This window comes from Arachis stenosperma, chromosome 2 (assembly GCF_014773155.1).
Source record: "Arachis stenosperma cultivar V10309 chromosome 2, arast.V10309.gnm1.PFL2, whole genome shotgun sequence".
NCBI lineage: Eukaryota > Viridiplantae > Streptophyta > Magnoliopsida > Fabales > Fabaceae > Arachis > Arachis stenosperma.
In genome coordinates this window covers 22,969,002-22,984,753 of record NC_080378.1, presented here as the reverse complement: position 1 = coordinate 22,984,753, position 15,752 = coordinate 22,969,002, and the positions used below count along the sequence as shown (strand labels likewise).

General features: G+C 40.1%; 1 protein-coding gene across 1 annotated transcript; it reads right to left on the bottom strand.

Annotated features, from left to right (window-relative positions):
- Nucleotides 1–356: 356 nt before the first annotated feature.
- On the bottom strand, nt 357–3,108 carry LOC130962695 (protein FAR1-RELATED SEQUENCE 5-like). The gene is made up of 4 exons (XM_057888873.1): nt 3,023–3,108; nt 1,314–2,877; nt 646–1,161; nt 357–491 (listed from the first exon to the last, which is right to left on the bottom strand). Exons 1-4 carry the CDS (start codon nt 3,106–3,108, stop codon nt 357–359), a joined length of 2,301 nt encoding a protein of 766 aa, XP_057744856.1.
- Between the last annotated feature and the right edge of the window lie 12,644 nt (nt 3,109–15,752).

The window sequence follows — 15,752 nt, the reverse complement described above, 5'->3', positions numbered from 1 at the left end:
AACAACTCAACAGAATAAACAACATAAGGTTAAACATCTTGGTCCCCATGCAAGTATACATGGATTAGATTAACATGAAAGCAACATTAAAAGGGCTATGGATGGTTTCAACAAACCCTATCACACAAAACTACTCCATATGAACCACCATGCGGTTGGATTGAACACTCGAACGAATGTTCCACTCATCTACACCAGTTTAGAGAAGTTGTGGAGTAGTTTTCGAACCTGAAACAGTGTCATTTACCAAACTCGTGAACGACATGGCACACCCTGTTACCCTAAGATAGTAATTGTTTATGCGTGTAGTTACAAACCTGGTGATGTGGACCAATATCGTCGCTGGTTCCGAATGATTATTGCCCACGGTATCTGCAAAATGGAACCGTCTTGATCAGTTCTACCTGCGGCATTCGAACAGACCCACCTCCGATCACGTGTTCTACCCCAATAGTTTGATCATTGGATCCGGTCGCTTCCAGTTCAGCCACCTAAATAACTCACAATTGTTACCGATTCACATATGAGTAAAAGGTTCTTCACATCAAAAAACTTAATTTAGATGCCATTGTTGCATAGTATATAAGTAACTTAAAAATATTCACCCGTTACAAACAAATAAATTTATATTAAATTCTAAATTACCTCCTCACTTTGTCCCCCGTCCTCAGCCGAATTGAATGTATCCACTCGGGTTTTTTTTCCCCGACAAGGCCTTCCATCTGTGCAAGTCCTCTTTGTATGTCCCGGCTTGTTGCAGTTGGCACACTTTCTCTTGGACGCCTTTCTCTTATGACCCCTTGGTGCTCCCTTTGTTCGCACAACAACTGGATCTCGAATTTCACTGGGTTGCTTAGACTTGGTAGGATGAACACCATTGGCCAACTCTGATTCCAATGTTGCACATAGTCGGTGAATCCCCTCCAAAGCAACACCGAATAACCCAACCTTCTGGGCCCCTAAAAAGAACAACCATTTGGACGCCGAATGAAGTGCTCCATGGCGAAGCAAGAACCCTCTATCACCCCCGTCATCTGTTTTCTCGGCGTATGCGCCTAATGATTTTACTTCTTTGGTCCAACGCTTCAACACTAGACTACTAGGTATTGTCAACAAGTGTTCATGCTTGATGACAAAAAATATATGTTTGCATGGAAACCCCTGAATTCTCCAAAAATTACAACCACATTCTAATTTACCCATGTTCTTATCACATAATACTATAATGTGACGGCCTGGATGACCGTACTCCTCAACTGTGTACACCTTCGTGGTCAACGACCGCCTCACCCCAACAAATTAACTGAAGATACACTCTGAATCTCCCGTTTAGCATCTACAAATACCGCTCTTGTGTAAACAGAAGCTGCATGACGCTCAAGGGATTCCAGCGAGGTTGTCAGCACTGGTTCGCTATAAATAGACCTGAACTGTGCCAACAATTCATTGTTCCTATACTCTCGCACAACAAGTTCTAGATTCTGAACAAGCTCCAACATACTGTGTTTTGATTCAAGAAAATTCTTGCACACCGAATTTATCCCTTCGCACTGTGATGTTGTCCGATACCCAGCACATAATTTCTCGCACAAGAAAGCGTTTGCCCACATCTCCTTTTTCCCATAAACTTGGTTCCACCATAGTGAATCCTGGAAGCCATAATCGGCTGCGGCCTGAGCCCACTCTGCCTCAAAGTCATCAACACTCGTTTCAGAATAAATCCACCGATTAAAGAGCCGATGTAAATTTTCATCCTTCACGTTTGACGTGACATTCTTCTCAAAGTGCCAAGCACATAACCTATGCGTGGCATTTGGAAAAATTGTTCGAACGGCTTCTCGAATTGAGTCATCACCATCTGTGACAACAACAGAAGGCTGCTTGTTGCACATGACCTCCAAGAAATTCTCCAACAGCCACGTGTATGATGCAATGCTCTCATCTAACACCAAACCAAACCCAAAAATACATGTTTGCTTGTGGTTATTACATCCTGAGAAAATCACTAGCGGCCTCTTGTATTTGTTCTTCTTATAGGTTGAGTCGAATGCAAGTACGTCTCCAAGGTATTGGTAATCTATCCTGTTGCCACCATCCGCCCACAGTAAATTCGCTAGCATCTCGTCTTCTGTCACATTATACCTTGCCATCGAAGTCGGGTCTGCATCGACTTTACCCTCCAAGTACACTATAGCTGCGTTCGTGTCTCCGTCAACTATCTTTGCACGACGCATCTTATCCACGTAGTTATAAGCATCTTTCTTCAAAAAACCTACCAATGAATACCCTCCAGATACCCCAACCATGTACCGCATTGTCTTTGCCGTGGAGATGCCACAACCTTGAAACCCATCTAATTGGGCTTTCGCAGAATCCGTCAACGAACGAAAACTTGTAATTAGATGGACCATTCCAGGATGAGTCATGTCGTGGTTGTGGTTCAAAATGATTTTCTTGACCCTCCACAACGAGCTGTCCTTATCTAAATATATACACATTCTTGCTTCACAATTTGTCCTTGTCTCCGGCTTGTGATGCCTCTTCCTGTCGATCCTGTTATAATGTTTCTTATCTCTCTGTCCCTCCCTATTGCAAAAAAATCTTCTCCGAACCAAATTACCCTTCTCATCCTTGAACATGTCTCCCCTTCTTATACCAAACCCGTAGAATTTTCCTAATCTCTTATAAAACTCGTATGCATCGTCTTCGCTACGAAACACCTTCCTCAAAATATCATTTTCCGTTATATCGGCTACATCTCGAAAATCGACTGCGCCCATCACGCCTGCCCCCTCCTCACACATTGCATTAATGTCAACAGCCTCGGGAACGTCCATCAAAATATTCACCACACAGTGCCAAATTCTTAAAGCATGCCTGGAAATTAACCTCAAATGAAAAAAAAAAGAATCCAACAATACTGCACAAAACCAACTACACAAATCTCTTGTCCCCCAAATAAAACATAAGCTTGTTAGGTCAACGAACCCACCACTATATACCATTTTGTTATCTTAAATACAGGCAACGATACCCTCCAATGACAGCTACCAAATGAACTCCAACAAAAGTGACAAGTGCTGGTTGCCACACAGCACCCAAGCCCATAGCAAACTCAGAAATAAATGTGCCAACGTAGTAAAAATACTATCCATGTCTTACTAATAACAAGAAGAGCAAAACTCAACCTCCTGAATTCAATAATTACAGCACCTATCCAAGCAGATTATTAAATCGCATTTATCATAAACTTATTTCAAATACTAGAAGCAGTATGAAATTAAACACATGAAGCATATAATAAATCAAAATATCACGTATTGCAAGTTATTTAACAACAACACAAGTTATGAACAACGAAACATGATTAAACTTTCAACAGTTTTCAGCCAAATTTTAATTACGGTCGTCACAATGATTAACAACTACAAAAAATAATGAACGAACAGTGAATAAGTTGCATAGGCAGTGCAATTTTAAAATTTTAAGGTTCCGAACACAGTAAAAATACTATCCATGTATTACTAATAACAAGAAGAGCAAAACTCAACCTCTTGAACTCAATAATTACAGCACCTATCCAAGCAGATTATTAAATCGCAGTTATCATAAACTTATTTTAAATGCTAGAAGCAGTGTGAAATTAAACACATGAAGCGTATAATAAATCAAAATATCACGTATTGCACGTTATTTAACAACAACACAAGTTATGAACAATGAAACATGATTAAACTTTCAACAGTTTTCAGCCAAATTTTAATTACGGTCGTCACAATGATTAACAACTACAAAAAATAATGAATGAACAGTGAATAAGTTGCATAGGCAGTGCAATTTTAAAATTTTAAGGTTCCGAACGCAGTAAAAATACTATCCATGTATTACTAATAACAAGAAGAGCAAAACTCAACATCTTGAACTCAATAATTACAGCACCTATCCAAGCAGATTATTAAATCGCAGTTATCATAAACTTATTTCAAATGCTAGAAGCAGTGTCAAGTTAAACACATGAAGCGTATAATAAATCAAAATATCATGTATTGCAAATTATTCAACAACAACACAAGTTGTGAACAACGAAACATGATTAAACTTTCAACACTTTTTAGCCATATTTTAACTAGGCTCGTCACAATGATTAACTACAAAAAATAATGAACAAACAGTGAATAAGTTAAATAGCAGTGCAAATTTAAAATTTAAAGTTTCGGAACGCAGTAAAAATACTATCCATGTCTTACTAATAACAAGAACAAAAAAACTCAACCTATTGAACTTAATAATTACATCACCTATCCAAGCAAATTATTGCATCGCAGTTATCATAAACTTATTTCAAATGCTACAAGCAGTGTGAAATTAAACACATGAAACATATCATAAATCAAAAGATCATGAATTGCAATTTATTTAACAAGAACACAAGCTACGAACAACGAAACATTATTAAACATTCAACACTTTTCAACCCAATATTAACCAACCTCGTCACAATTATTAACAACAACAAAAAAAAATGAACTAACAGTAACTAAGTTACATAGGCAGTGCAAATTTAAAATTTAATGGTTCTGAATTTAGAATTCACAATCAAATACAATCAGTGTTCAACGCCAATCAACCAAACACTGACTAAGCATTAAGTTCTGGTTCTCTAATTGGGAAGCAACAAATTCAACCTACAACAACAAATTTAACAAACCCTACTAAAGTCCCGATTTATCGCAACATTTACTTCCACAACATGGCAAATTTATTGAATACATTTTCAGCAACATACATATATACGACGAGAAGGTAAATCTGAACAATACGAAATAGAGTAGGCATGGTGCAGAGACTCACCAACGGGCGACTGCGACTCCGCAACCTCCCCTCCAAACGCAACCAATCAGGATTTCCCGCGACTTCCTTCTGCCGGTGGCGACAACAAAGCCGAAACACGAGAACCCAGTAACTGCGACGACACTCGGGTGACACTTGCAGCCAGAATCGACAAGTACAGGCACGGACTGCGTGCAGGAACCACCATGCAGACCACTCACTGCCTAAAGGATCCGCGAGCTGCCTAGCATAGGTCGGACAAGCGAGCAGCAGACGCAAAGGATACAGGGATAGGCATGAGAGCTCCACAGCGGAATTCCTTGGGTGCGACGAACGGCGGGTGTCGTTGACCACTCCCACTGACGGCGACAAGTTCTGCGGGAGGCTAGGGTTTGCTTACTGCGTCGGAGGCTAGTGGAAGTAGCAATTTTCTTCAGGAAAGAATTGGAGAAGGGGGGATAACGCGTGCAATCCCTTTTTCCCCTTTCAAAGTTTCTTAATGGTTTTTAATTCCACGATCTTCCACATATCACCGGTCCCAAAAGATTTTTGGCAGTTAAATAAGCTTAGCCCACTTCCTTTTTAATGTTATATTTCTCTAACTTTTATCAACAAGAAATTTTGTTCCGCACACTTGCAAATACAAAAATATGATCCAAGCCCAAAACCCACTCCTGCCCACATAGACAGAAAAAAAAATTAAACTTGTCCAATAATCCCAACATGCCAAAAAAATTAACATCTAATTAAACTTATTAATTTTGTTGCACTGTGTAGTACCGCTACAAACCCGCTGCACCTCCCTGTTCAACTGTCCCATCAAAACTAAACTTCTCACTATGCCAAGCAAAACGTGTTAACATATGAGGCTTGCCACATAATATCCACATGTGTGGATTTTTTTACCCATCCACACCATAGAACTTCCCAAGATTTTATAGTGATTTTAAAACGGCATGCACTCAGTTAAGTGTTTAAAATCGAATAAAATCAATGGATTGAATAAAAAATAAAAAATAAAATTTTGTTTTTATTGGTTCGATTTGGTTTTTATTATAAAATAAATATGAAATAAACTAAATCAAACCAAAAATATAAGGAAAATTTTTTAAATTCTATTTTCTTACTTTTTTTATTTTTCTTGATTTTTGATTTTTAAAACTTTTTCAAACATCTAATTTTTTGTTATGTTCTGATATTAATATTATTATTTGCTAATGTATTTATTTTATTCTAACTTTTTTTTTCTTGGTTTATAATGATTAGAAATACAATTCAACGTATGCGTACATATCACTGGATAGTAGAATAGGTGGAAAATTATGGTTATAAAGTCAAAAGATGAATATCATGTGATTATAAGTTCAATTTAGATAGAATGCTACTTAGGGATCCTCAAATAAAAATCTTTAAAATGTTTTCTTTTTATGATGTTTAATTTTTTTTATGAAAGTGAAGTTGATAATGGAGAGTCTTTAAATGATTTTACTAATTTAACTAAATTTTTATTTAACGGCTCTTGGTTAAACTATGTTACTTTTGTCAAAATCAAATCGAACAAATCGGTTAGATTAAAAAAATCAATGAACTAAAATTTTAACCGGTTAAAATTAGTATTTTTTTTATAAAAAAATGACTACAATATCTTTATTATAGTAAATGATTAAAATACTCCAATATATATATATATAGTTAATAGTCAAAATCGTTCCTGAAAGATATCCCGATCTCTATTTCGGTCCTCGAAAAATAAAATTAATCGAAATCGTCCCCGAAAGATACACGACTTGGTCACGTTAGTCCTTCCGTCAGTTGGATGATGACGTGGTGGGTTAATGCCACGTGTCACAAGATGATTGGTTGATGTATCAGATCACGTGTCACTTGATATGTAGAAAAGTTATTTATAATCAAAATAGTCCTTAAAAATTCAAAGATAAGTCATTTTCATCTCTAAAATTTTAAAAATTAATCAAATTAGTTCTTATATAATTTTTTTTATTTTTTCTTGATAATATTAAATTTAAAATATTTTTTTATACTACTAATTTTAATAGAAATGTAATTGACAAACAAAAAATTAGTAATGTTATCTTTTCTTCTAAAACTTTTTCAATAAAATTATCTCTCTCCTTTAATTCTTCTCAAAATCTCTCTTATATATTCCAGCAAAATGTAATAATGTAAAAAAAGGTTTTAGAATAGAAAAGAATAAGAGATCTTTTGCATCATAACAGCGACGCGCCATCTTCTGATCTGCTTTTATTGTAGCTATCCCTTCTGCAGTTGGGAATTTCATGCATAGATGCGAAGTTGAAACTATTGCGCCGAGTTGATTCAATGTTGTCCGACCTATTAAGGCGTTGTAAGCCGAACTCACGTCGACGACGATATAGTCTATTTTGAGTGTTCTGGATTGGTTTCCTCTTCCGAACGTTGTGTGTAGTGAAATGTAACCAAGTGGTTGCACTGGGATATTTCCCAGTCCGAACAGGCTGTTAGGGTATGCTCTTAGCTCTTTTTCTTCTAAGCCGAGCTTGTTGAAGGCAGTTTTGAATAAGATGTCGGTAGAACTCCCTTGGTCTATGAGTGTGCGGTGGAGATTTGCATTTACCAGTATAATGGTGATGACCATGGGGTCGTCGTGTCCCGAGATGATGCCAGATGTGTCTTCTTTAGTGAAAGTAATTGCAGGGATGTCTGGTGCTTCCTCCTTTCCTTCGACATGATATACTTCTTTGAGATATCTTTTGCGGGATGATTTGGAGATTCCTCCTCCCACAAATCTGCCGTGTATCATGTGGACGTGTCTTTCTGTTGTACGAGGTGATCGCTCAGTTCGTCCGACATCTTCATCCTTTCTTCTTTTTCTTTGCTCATCATCCCGAGTGGCCAGAAACCAATCTAGTTTTTCTTCTCTCACTAATTTTTCTATGACATTTTTTAAGTCGAAGCATTTGTTGGTGGAATGTCCTCGGACTCGATGATATTCACAGTATTCGTTCCGATTTACTCCTCCTCTTTGCATTTGAGTGGTCGAGTTGGGGTATTTTTTCTGTGTTACAGACTTCTTTGTAGATATCCACAAGGGACACCCAAAGAGGGGTGTAATTATGATACTTTTTGATTTTTTTCCCTGTTCTCTCTTCCTTCTTCTTGGATTCTTTATCTTTATCTCAGTAGGTGTTCCGAGGATTACCTGAAACTATAGGTCGATCTCGGTCGAGATCTTCTGTACTGGTCGGAGCCGATGTGTCGGGCAGGTGTATAGCAGCCGGAACTGGTGTGTCCGACTTATGGAACTGAGAATGTTGCTAATCCTTTGTCACCGAAGGGTGGGGGGTACCTGCAAGGGACTCCGATGCTTAAGTTAGCAAGGGTATTAAACAGGTATTGAGTAGAATCAGAGTATGAGTTATACCTGGGTGCTCCAGCGTATTTATAATGGTGAGATGTGGCCTCCCGCGGATAAGATAAGTTAGTTATCTTATCTTTATCTTTATCTTTAAGTGAGGTCATCTTATCTTTTGAGGGAACCGCCTTTATCTCTATGGGCTTGGGCTGCCCCTGGATTTGGGACGTGTTCCTCTATTTGGGCCCTTTGTTTGGGCTTTCTTGTGACTCGGCCGAACTCTTTTGAGAAGAGGTCGGGTTGTCCTGACCTGAAGATGTCGGTCGCTTTGCCTGTAGAACATCCCGGGTCGGACAGCTCGACCCAGGGTATGAACAGTGCCCCTGCTTGAGCTCGGTCTTCTTTTTTGAGGTCGAGTCCTTGACTTCGGTCCTTCTTTAGTGAAGCTGATCTCAAGCATTTCGTTGATTCTTCTGTAGCAGCTTTGAATGTAGAACGTTTTCTTTTTAAAGACGCGCGCTTTTATATCGGCGCTTTTTTTGGGAACGTGCGAGGGTTTAATGCCTCGTTTAATTTGAGCATTAATTGCCCCATTTCCCTTTTGGCTCTTTGATTTTGAACACTCAGAAACGGTTTCTCTTCCTTTTAGCCTTTTCGAAACTTCTTTGCTCTCTTTGCTTTCTATTCTTTCGTTTGCGCTTCTGCTCTTTTTTGGGAGTTTTTGCAATTTTCGTTTCTTCTCTTCTGTGACACTGCTCTTTGTTCGCATTTTTGCTTGTGAGAGGGCGTTTCCAGGCTTCGTCTTCCGTCTTCCCTTTCTTTGGAGCTCGCTGTTCCTTTTCAGGTGAGTACTGGCTTTCTTGTAGCTTCGTTTTTAATCTTCTGCATGTTTGAAAGTTTGAATCTTTTTTGTGGTCTTGACATATTTTCCCCATCTTTCCTTTATGCATTCTCTTGGCTTTTCTATTTGAGGCTTTCTGGGATTTTACTGTTGCTTCTGATTGTTTCTGGTAGAAAGATCTATATCTGTAACTTCACTTTTGGCGGTTGCTTTCTGCCTAATCTTTGAAAAAAAAGGTTGCATCTTTAATGGTCTCTGCTTGGCGTGCTTGATGTTTTGGGAATGTTTTTTGCTTGGTAGGCTTGTAATGATTTGCTGTGTTTTTTCTTTGGTGAAAAGCGTTTGTTGCTTTGAATCCTTTTTGAGAAATGCTGGGATGTAAGCTGTAGAGTATTTCTGGGAACCTTGCTTTGCTACTGCCTCCAAAGGATGCCCCAGGACTTTTGGTTTGAGTCTTGGGGTTTTCCTTTTCGTTGTTTCATCAACTGATCGAGTTATTTTCTCCCTTTGTCCGAGATATTTGTAGTAACCCTTATCTTCTTTTCTTACTTTGTAGGATTAGTTGGCCTCATGTCTTCTCGCAATAACATTGTAGAGATGTCTTCCAGAATTCCCGAGGGGATGCCCGATTGGCTGGACTCCCTTGTTTTGTTATGTGTTTCTGTTGTAGATGCTGAATTTTGCACAGAGCTGAGGAAGCGCCATAAGATTTGTGGTAACAATGCCCGTGAGGAGGATTACGAGCTTGTTGCCCCTGATTCTGATGAGAGAGTATGCTTTCCGACTTCTGTTGAGGGAGAGCGCCCCTTCTTTTATGCTTATGAATACTTTTTCAGCCAGTTGAACGTTTTTTTTCCTTTTACTGCTTTTGAGACCGATCTGTTGTGGTCGTGTAATATTGCTCCATCCCAGCTTCACCCGAATTCCTGGGGTTTTATTAAAATTTTCCAACTTCTTTGTCGTGAACTAGATGTAACACCTTCCCCGACTCTTTTTCTTTATTTGTTTGTTTCTGCCAAGCCTGGCGATTCTTCAAAAAAGAAAGCTTCTTGGGTTTCTTTCCGGTCCGCCCAAGGCTATAAAGTGTTTGCAATTTATGATGAGTTCTTTAAGGACTTCAAGAACTACTTTTTTAAAGTTCGAGCTGTTGAGGGGGCCCGCCCCTTTTTTCTTGATGAAAATGACGAGCCTACTTTTCCTCTAGAGTGGCAAAAGAATGTAAGAGTGCCACGTTACACATGGGAAATGCTTAGTGAGTTTGAGCGGGCATTTGTAGTTGTTCTTGAAGATTTGTGGGGGAAGCCTCCCCATCTGGATACGAAGAGATTTTTGAGTGATCCATCTTTGGTTCGGGCAACTTTGGGTACTGTCTGCTTTATTTTTATACTTGCTTCCGAGCTTTTTCTTCTCCTATGTTGTAACTTGTCTTTTGTGATTGATTTTGTGTTCTTCAGAGATGTCGAAGAATAATGATTCTATAAAGGCCTTCAAGAAGGCGAAGAAGGCAACTGCTGCTTTAAACATTTTGGCCAAAGCGGCCGGAGAAGGATCTTCCCAGGTTCCAGTTAAACCTCCTGTTCCGAGTTCTCCCGGGCTAAGGAAAGTAATTCCTATTTCTCGGGTTCGGCTGGTCGACCCTCCATAATCTTCTGCAGCAGCTCCTGGTGCCCTTCCTAGCAAGAAGCAAAAAACATCCGAGCCCTTTAACTTGGATGCCCCGGACTTTGATGCCATCGAGTTTGTTGATCAACAAATTGCCCCATATGGTGGGCTTTCCATGGATGATGTGTCTCTTCTTCAGCATTTGTATTTTATCACCCAAAATAGTGTGAAGATGGCTTATATGGGCGCGGCTATTTTTCGAACAATTCAGGAGATTCCGGTTCATGCTACCAAATCTTTTATGGAGGAGGCCAAGTCAGAATTTGATCGAATCAAGGGTCTGAAGGAGGGGTTAGAGGTGAAGTTGGCCAAGGTGGAGAAGGAAATGGAGGGTGAGAAGGCCAGCTCTATTGCCCTTGCTGCTTCTTTGAAGCTGGCCGAAGACATGGCATTGAAACATAAGGATAGCTATGTCTCGACTTATAGGGAATTGATGCGTCTTCGGGAGGATTTGGAAACAGCTCGGGTTAATTATGGTGAGCTTTAGGGTCACCTTGTGGGTAGCGTAACTGCTGCCTCCGAGAACCTGATGGAGCAGTTCCGGGTTGTAGCTCCTGATGCCGACTTGACTCTCATCAGCTTGGACAATGTCGTGAGAGATGGTAAGATTGTCCCTGATGACCAGGATGATGATGAGACTGATCCTCCTCCAGTGCCTTCTCTTACGGTGTCGACCTCCTCTGTTTCTCCTGTTCCATCTGATCCGGACTGCCAGGTCCTGAACCGGGATGATGGAACTATAGATGCTGTGCCCCTGCAGACTCACCCTCCTTCTCCCCAAACTGATGCTGCTGAAAAAGGCTCCTGATCTTAGCTGATCTTTTTTTCCTGGATATTTGTGTAAATGGCCCGTTTTGTGGGTTTTTTGAACTGTTTATTATTTTGTTTGATTACTGACACTTTTCAGTTGCCTGCTTGGCAACTTTACAAAAACAAAAGTAGCTTTCTGAGGTTGGCTTTTGGTGACCTCTTTGAAGCTTTATTGTATTACGCATGATATCCGTTGGAATTTTACTGTCTGGCCCCTTTAGGTTGCTTTCGTGCTTGTCGTTTGTAGCTTGGATCCTTCTGAGGCCGTGTATGTGGGGGGTCCAACTTGTTTCTCGGTTTCCTTGCTCTTGTTTGTATTTTTAGCGCCTCGTAACCGATTTCTTTATGTTGGTCCCCTTCTAAGTTATTTTTGTAATCCTTGTTCTTGGACCTTTGTCCGGTCTCTTCTTATGGGATTACTTTTACAACTTGTTTTGTAGGAGACCGACTTCGTTAGGTCGATCTTTCTAAGTTGTTTTTGTAATCCTCTTTCTTAGACCTTTGTTAGGTCTCTTTCAGGGATTACTTTTACAACTTATTGTGTAAGAGACCGACTTCGTTAGGTCGATCTTTCTAAGTTGTTTTTGTAATCCTCTTTCTTGGACCTTTGTTAGGTCTCTTTCAGGGATTACTTTTACAACTTGTTTTGTAGGAGACCGACTTCGTTAGGTCGATCTTTCTAAGTTGTTTTTGTAATCCTCTTTCTTGGACCTTTGTTAGGTCTCTTTCAAGGATTACTTTTACAACTTGTTTTGTAGCAGACCGACTTCGTTAGGTCAATCTTTCTAAGTTGTTTTTATAATCCTCTTTCTTGGACCTTTGTTAGGTCTCTTTCAGGGATTACTTTTTACAACTTGTTTTGTAGGAGACCGACTTCGTTAGGTCGATCTTTCTAAGTTGTTTTTGTAATCCTCTTTCTTGGACCTTTGTTAGGTCTCTTTCAGGGATTACTTTTTCAACTTGTTTTGTAGGAGACCGACTTCGTTAGGTCGATCTTTCTAAGTTGTTTTTGTAATCCTCTTTCTTGGACCTTTGTTAGGTCTCTTTCAGGGATTACTTTTACAACTTGTTTTGTAGGAGACCGACTTCGTTAGGTCGATCTTTCTGAGTTGTTTTTGTAATCCTCTTTCTTGGACTTTTGTTAGGTTTCTTTCAGGGATTACTTTTACAACTTGTTTTGTAGGAGACCGACTTCGTTAGGTCGATCTTTCTGAGTTTTTTTGTAATCCTCTTTCTTGGAGCTTTGTTAGGTCTCTTTCAGGGATTACTTTTACAACTTGTTTTGTAGGAGACCGACTTCGTTAGGTCGATCTTTCTAAGTTGTTTTTGTAATCCTCTTTCTTGGACCTTTGTTAGGTCTCTTTCAGGGATTACTTTTTACAACTTGTTTTGTAGGAGACCGACTTCGTTAGGTCGATCTTTCTAAGTTGTTTTTGTAATCCTCTTTCTTGGACCTTTGTTAGGTCTCTTTCAGGGATTACTTTTACAACTTGTTTTGTAGGAGACCGACTTCGTTAGGTCGATCTTTCTAAGTTGTTTTTGTAATCCTCTTTCTTGGACCTTTGTTAGGTCTCTTTCAGGGATTACTTTTTACAACTTGTTTTGTAGGAGACCGACTTCGTTAGGTCGATCTTTCTGAGTTGTTTTTGTAATCCTTTTTCTTGGACCTTTGTTAGGTCTCTTTCAGGGATTACTTTTACAACTTGTTTTGTAGGAGACCGACTTTGTTAGGTCGATCTCTTCTAAGTTATAGCAATTCCTCTTCAATAGGGTTGGCCAGACCTCTTTCCAGGGATTTGCTGATAACTTGGGATGACTTGGTCAGATTTTTTGGTATCGACCAGTCTTTTTAAGTTATTATATAGCAATCCATAGGACCTCGTCAGGCTCCTTTTTGGGATCACTTTCGATAACTTCTTGCATTATTCTATGTTCATCTTTGCCGATTTGTAGATGGCGATTTTATCTTGGGATAATCGGTCTTTAGGTGAATCGCGTTTTCACCTTTGTCGATCGATCATTCCTATCGAGATCGTACAATGAATTTTTTTTCTTCACTTTTTGTCGATCTGTTGCTTTATAATCGGACGATGAAAGCTTCAGATTAATGCGTCTTGGGAATTTGTAGAATATCTGAAATGTATTTTATTTAAAGGAAGTGCAAAAACATATATATATATATATAGCAGGAGTTTCTGTATCCTTAAGTCTCAATCTTGACGCCTCATTAAAAAACCTTTTTCAGGAAAAAGAGTGCGTCTTGAGATTTTTATACCTTTTCTAGCTATAGTACCTTCTTAGGTTACAGGCGTGCCATGATCTGGGGAGTTCTCGTCCCTCGAGTTCGGACAGTCTCTAGTAGCCCTTTTCGAGTACTTCTGTGACTCAGTAGGGTCCTTTCCAGTTAACTGCCAACTTTCCTTCTCCGGGTCGAGTTGTTCCAATATCATTTCGGATTAAGACGAAGTCGTCTTTCGTGAAGTCTCTTGGCACCACCTTTTGATTATACCTCGAAGCCATTCGCCGCTTTAGTGCTTCTTCTCTGATCCGAGCTCTTTCTTGGATTTCTGGAAGTAGGTCGAGCTCTTCTCTTTGGAGTTGAGAATTGGCTTGTTCATTATAGTGGACTACTCGGGGAGATCCTTCCTCGACTTCTATTAAAATCATTGCCTCCACTCCGTATGCTAGTCAGAATGGTGATTCGTTTGTAGTAGAATGGGGGGTTGTTCGGTACGCCCATAGGACTTGTGGAAGTTCCTCGGCCCAGCCCCCTTTTGCTTCTTGTAGTCTCCGCTTTAGTCTGGCCAATATGACTTTGTTGGCCGCTTTGGCTTGTCCATTGGCTTGGGGATGTTCGACGGAGGTGAACTGGTATTTTATGTTTAAGTCGGCTACCAGTTTTCTGAATCCTGCGTCTGTAAATTGGGTACCATTGTCTGTGGTAATGGAGTATGGTACCCCGAACCTCGTAATAATGTTCCTATATAGGAATTTTCGACTTCTCTGGGCGGTGGCATTGGCTAAGGGTTCTGCCTCGATCCATTTTGTGAAATAGTCTACTCCTACTATGAGGAATTTTACTTGTCCCGATCCCTGTGGGAAAGGTCCGAAAAGGTCGAGTCCCCATTTCGCAAATGGCCAGGGTGAGGTCACGCTGATGAGTTTTTCTGGTGGGGCGATGTGAAAGTTCGCATGCTTCTGGCATGGTGGGCATGTCCTTACAAACTCTGTAGCCTCCTTTTGTAGAGTTGGCCAATAGAATCCTGCCCCGAGTACCTTTTTGGTGAGGGATTGGGCTCCGAGATGGTTACCACAAATGCCGCTGTGTACTTCCTCCAATACTTCCTTTGTATTAGAAGTTGGTACACATTTTAACAAAGGTGTTGAGATCTCTCTTTTGTATAATGTGTTGTTTATGATAGTGTAGTACTGTGCCTCCCTTTTCAACCTCTTTGCCTCCTTTTTATCTGTAGGGAGTGCTTCTGTTTTGAGGTAGTTAATTATGGGGGTCATCCATCCTTGATCCCGATCTATTATGGCTAGGACTTCTTCTTCCGATATTGACGGGTTCTGCAGTATCTCCTGGATGAGACTTCTGTTGTTGCCCCCTGGTGTGGTGCTGGCTAATTTTGAAAGTACATCAGCTTGGGCATTTTGCTCACGGGGAATGTGGTAGATCTTGTATTCTCCGAGTTGTCCGAGCTGTTCTTTGGTTTTATCCAAATATTTTTTCATGGTCGGATCTTTAGCTTGGTAGCTTCCTGTTATTTGTGAGATAACGACTTGTGAGTCGCTATAGATGTTGAGTTTCCGAGCTCCAACCTCCCTAGCCAGCTTCAAACCGGCTAATAGCGCTTCGTATTCCGCCTGATTGTTCGAGGCCGGGAATCCGAATTTAAGGGAGAGCTCAAGTTGAGTTCCTTGGTTGCTTTCGATTATTACACCCGCACCGCTTCCTATTTTATTTGAGGATCCGTCGACGTATATGTTTCACTCTATGGGAATTTCCGAGATGTCTGTGAATTCTGCGATGAAGTCGGCTAGGTGTTGTGATTTGATGGCTGTCTGTGCCTCATATTGGAGGTCGAACTCGGACAACTCGATTGCCCATTGTAGGATTCTTCCTGCCAGATTTGTTTTCTGTAATATCCCTTTTATGGACTGGTTGGTCCGAACTTTGATGGTATGTGCCTGGAAGTATGGGTGAAGTCGCCGGGATGTGAGTATTAGAGCGTATGCAAACTTTTCTATTTTCTG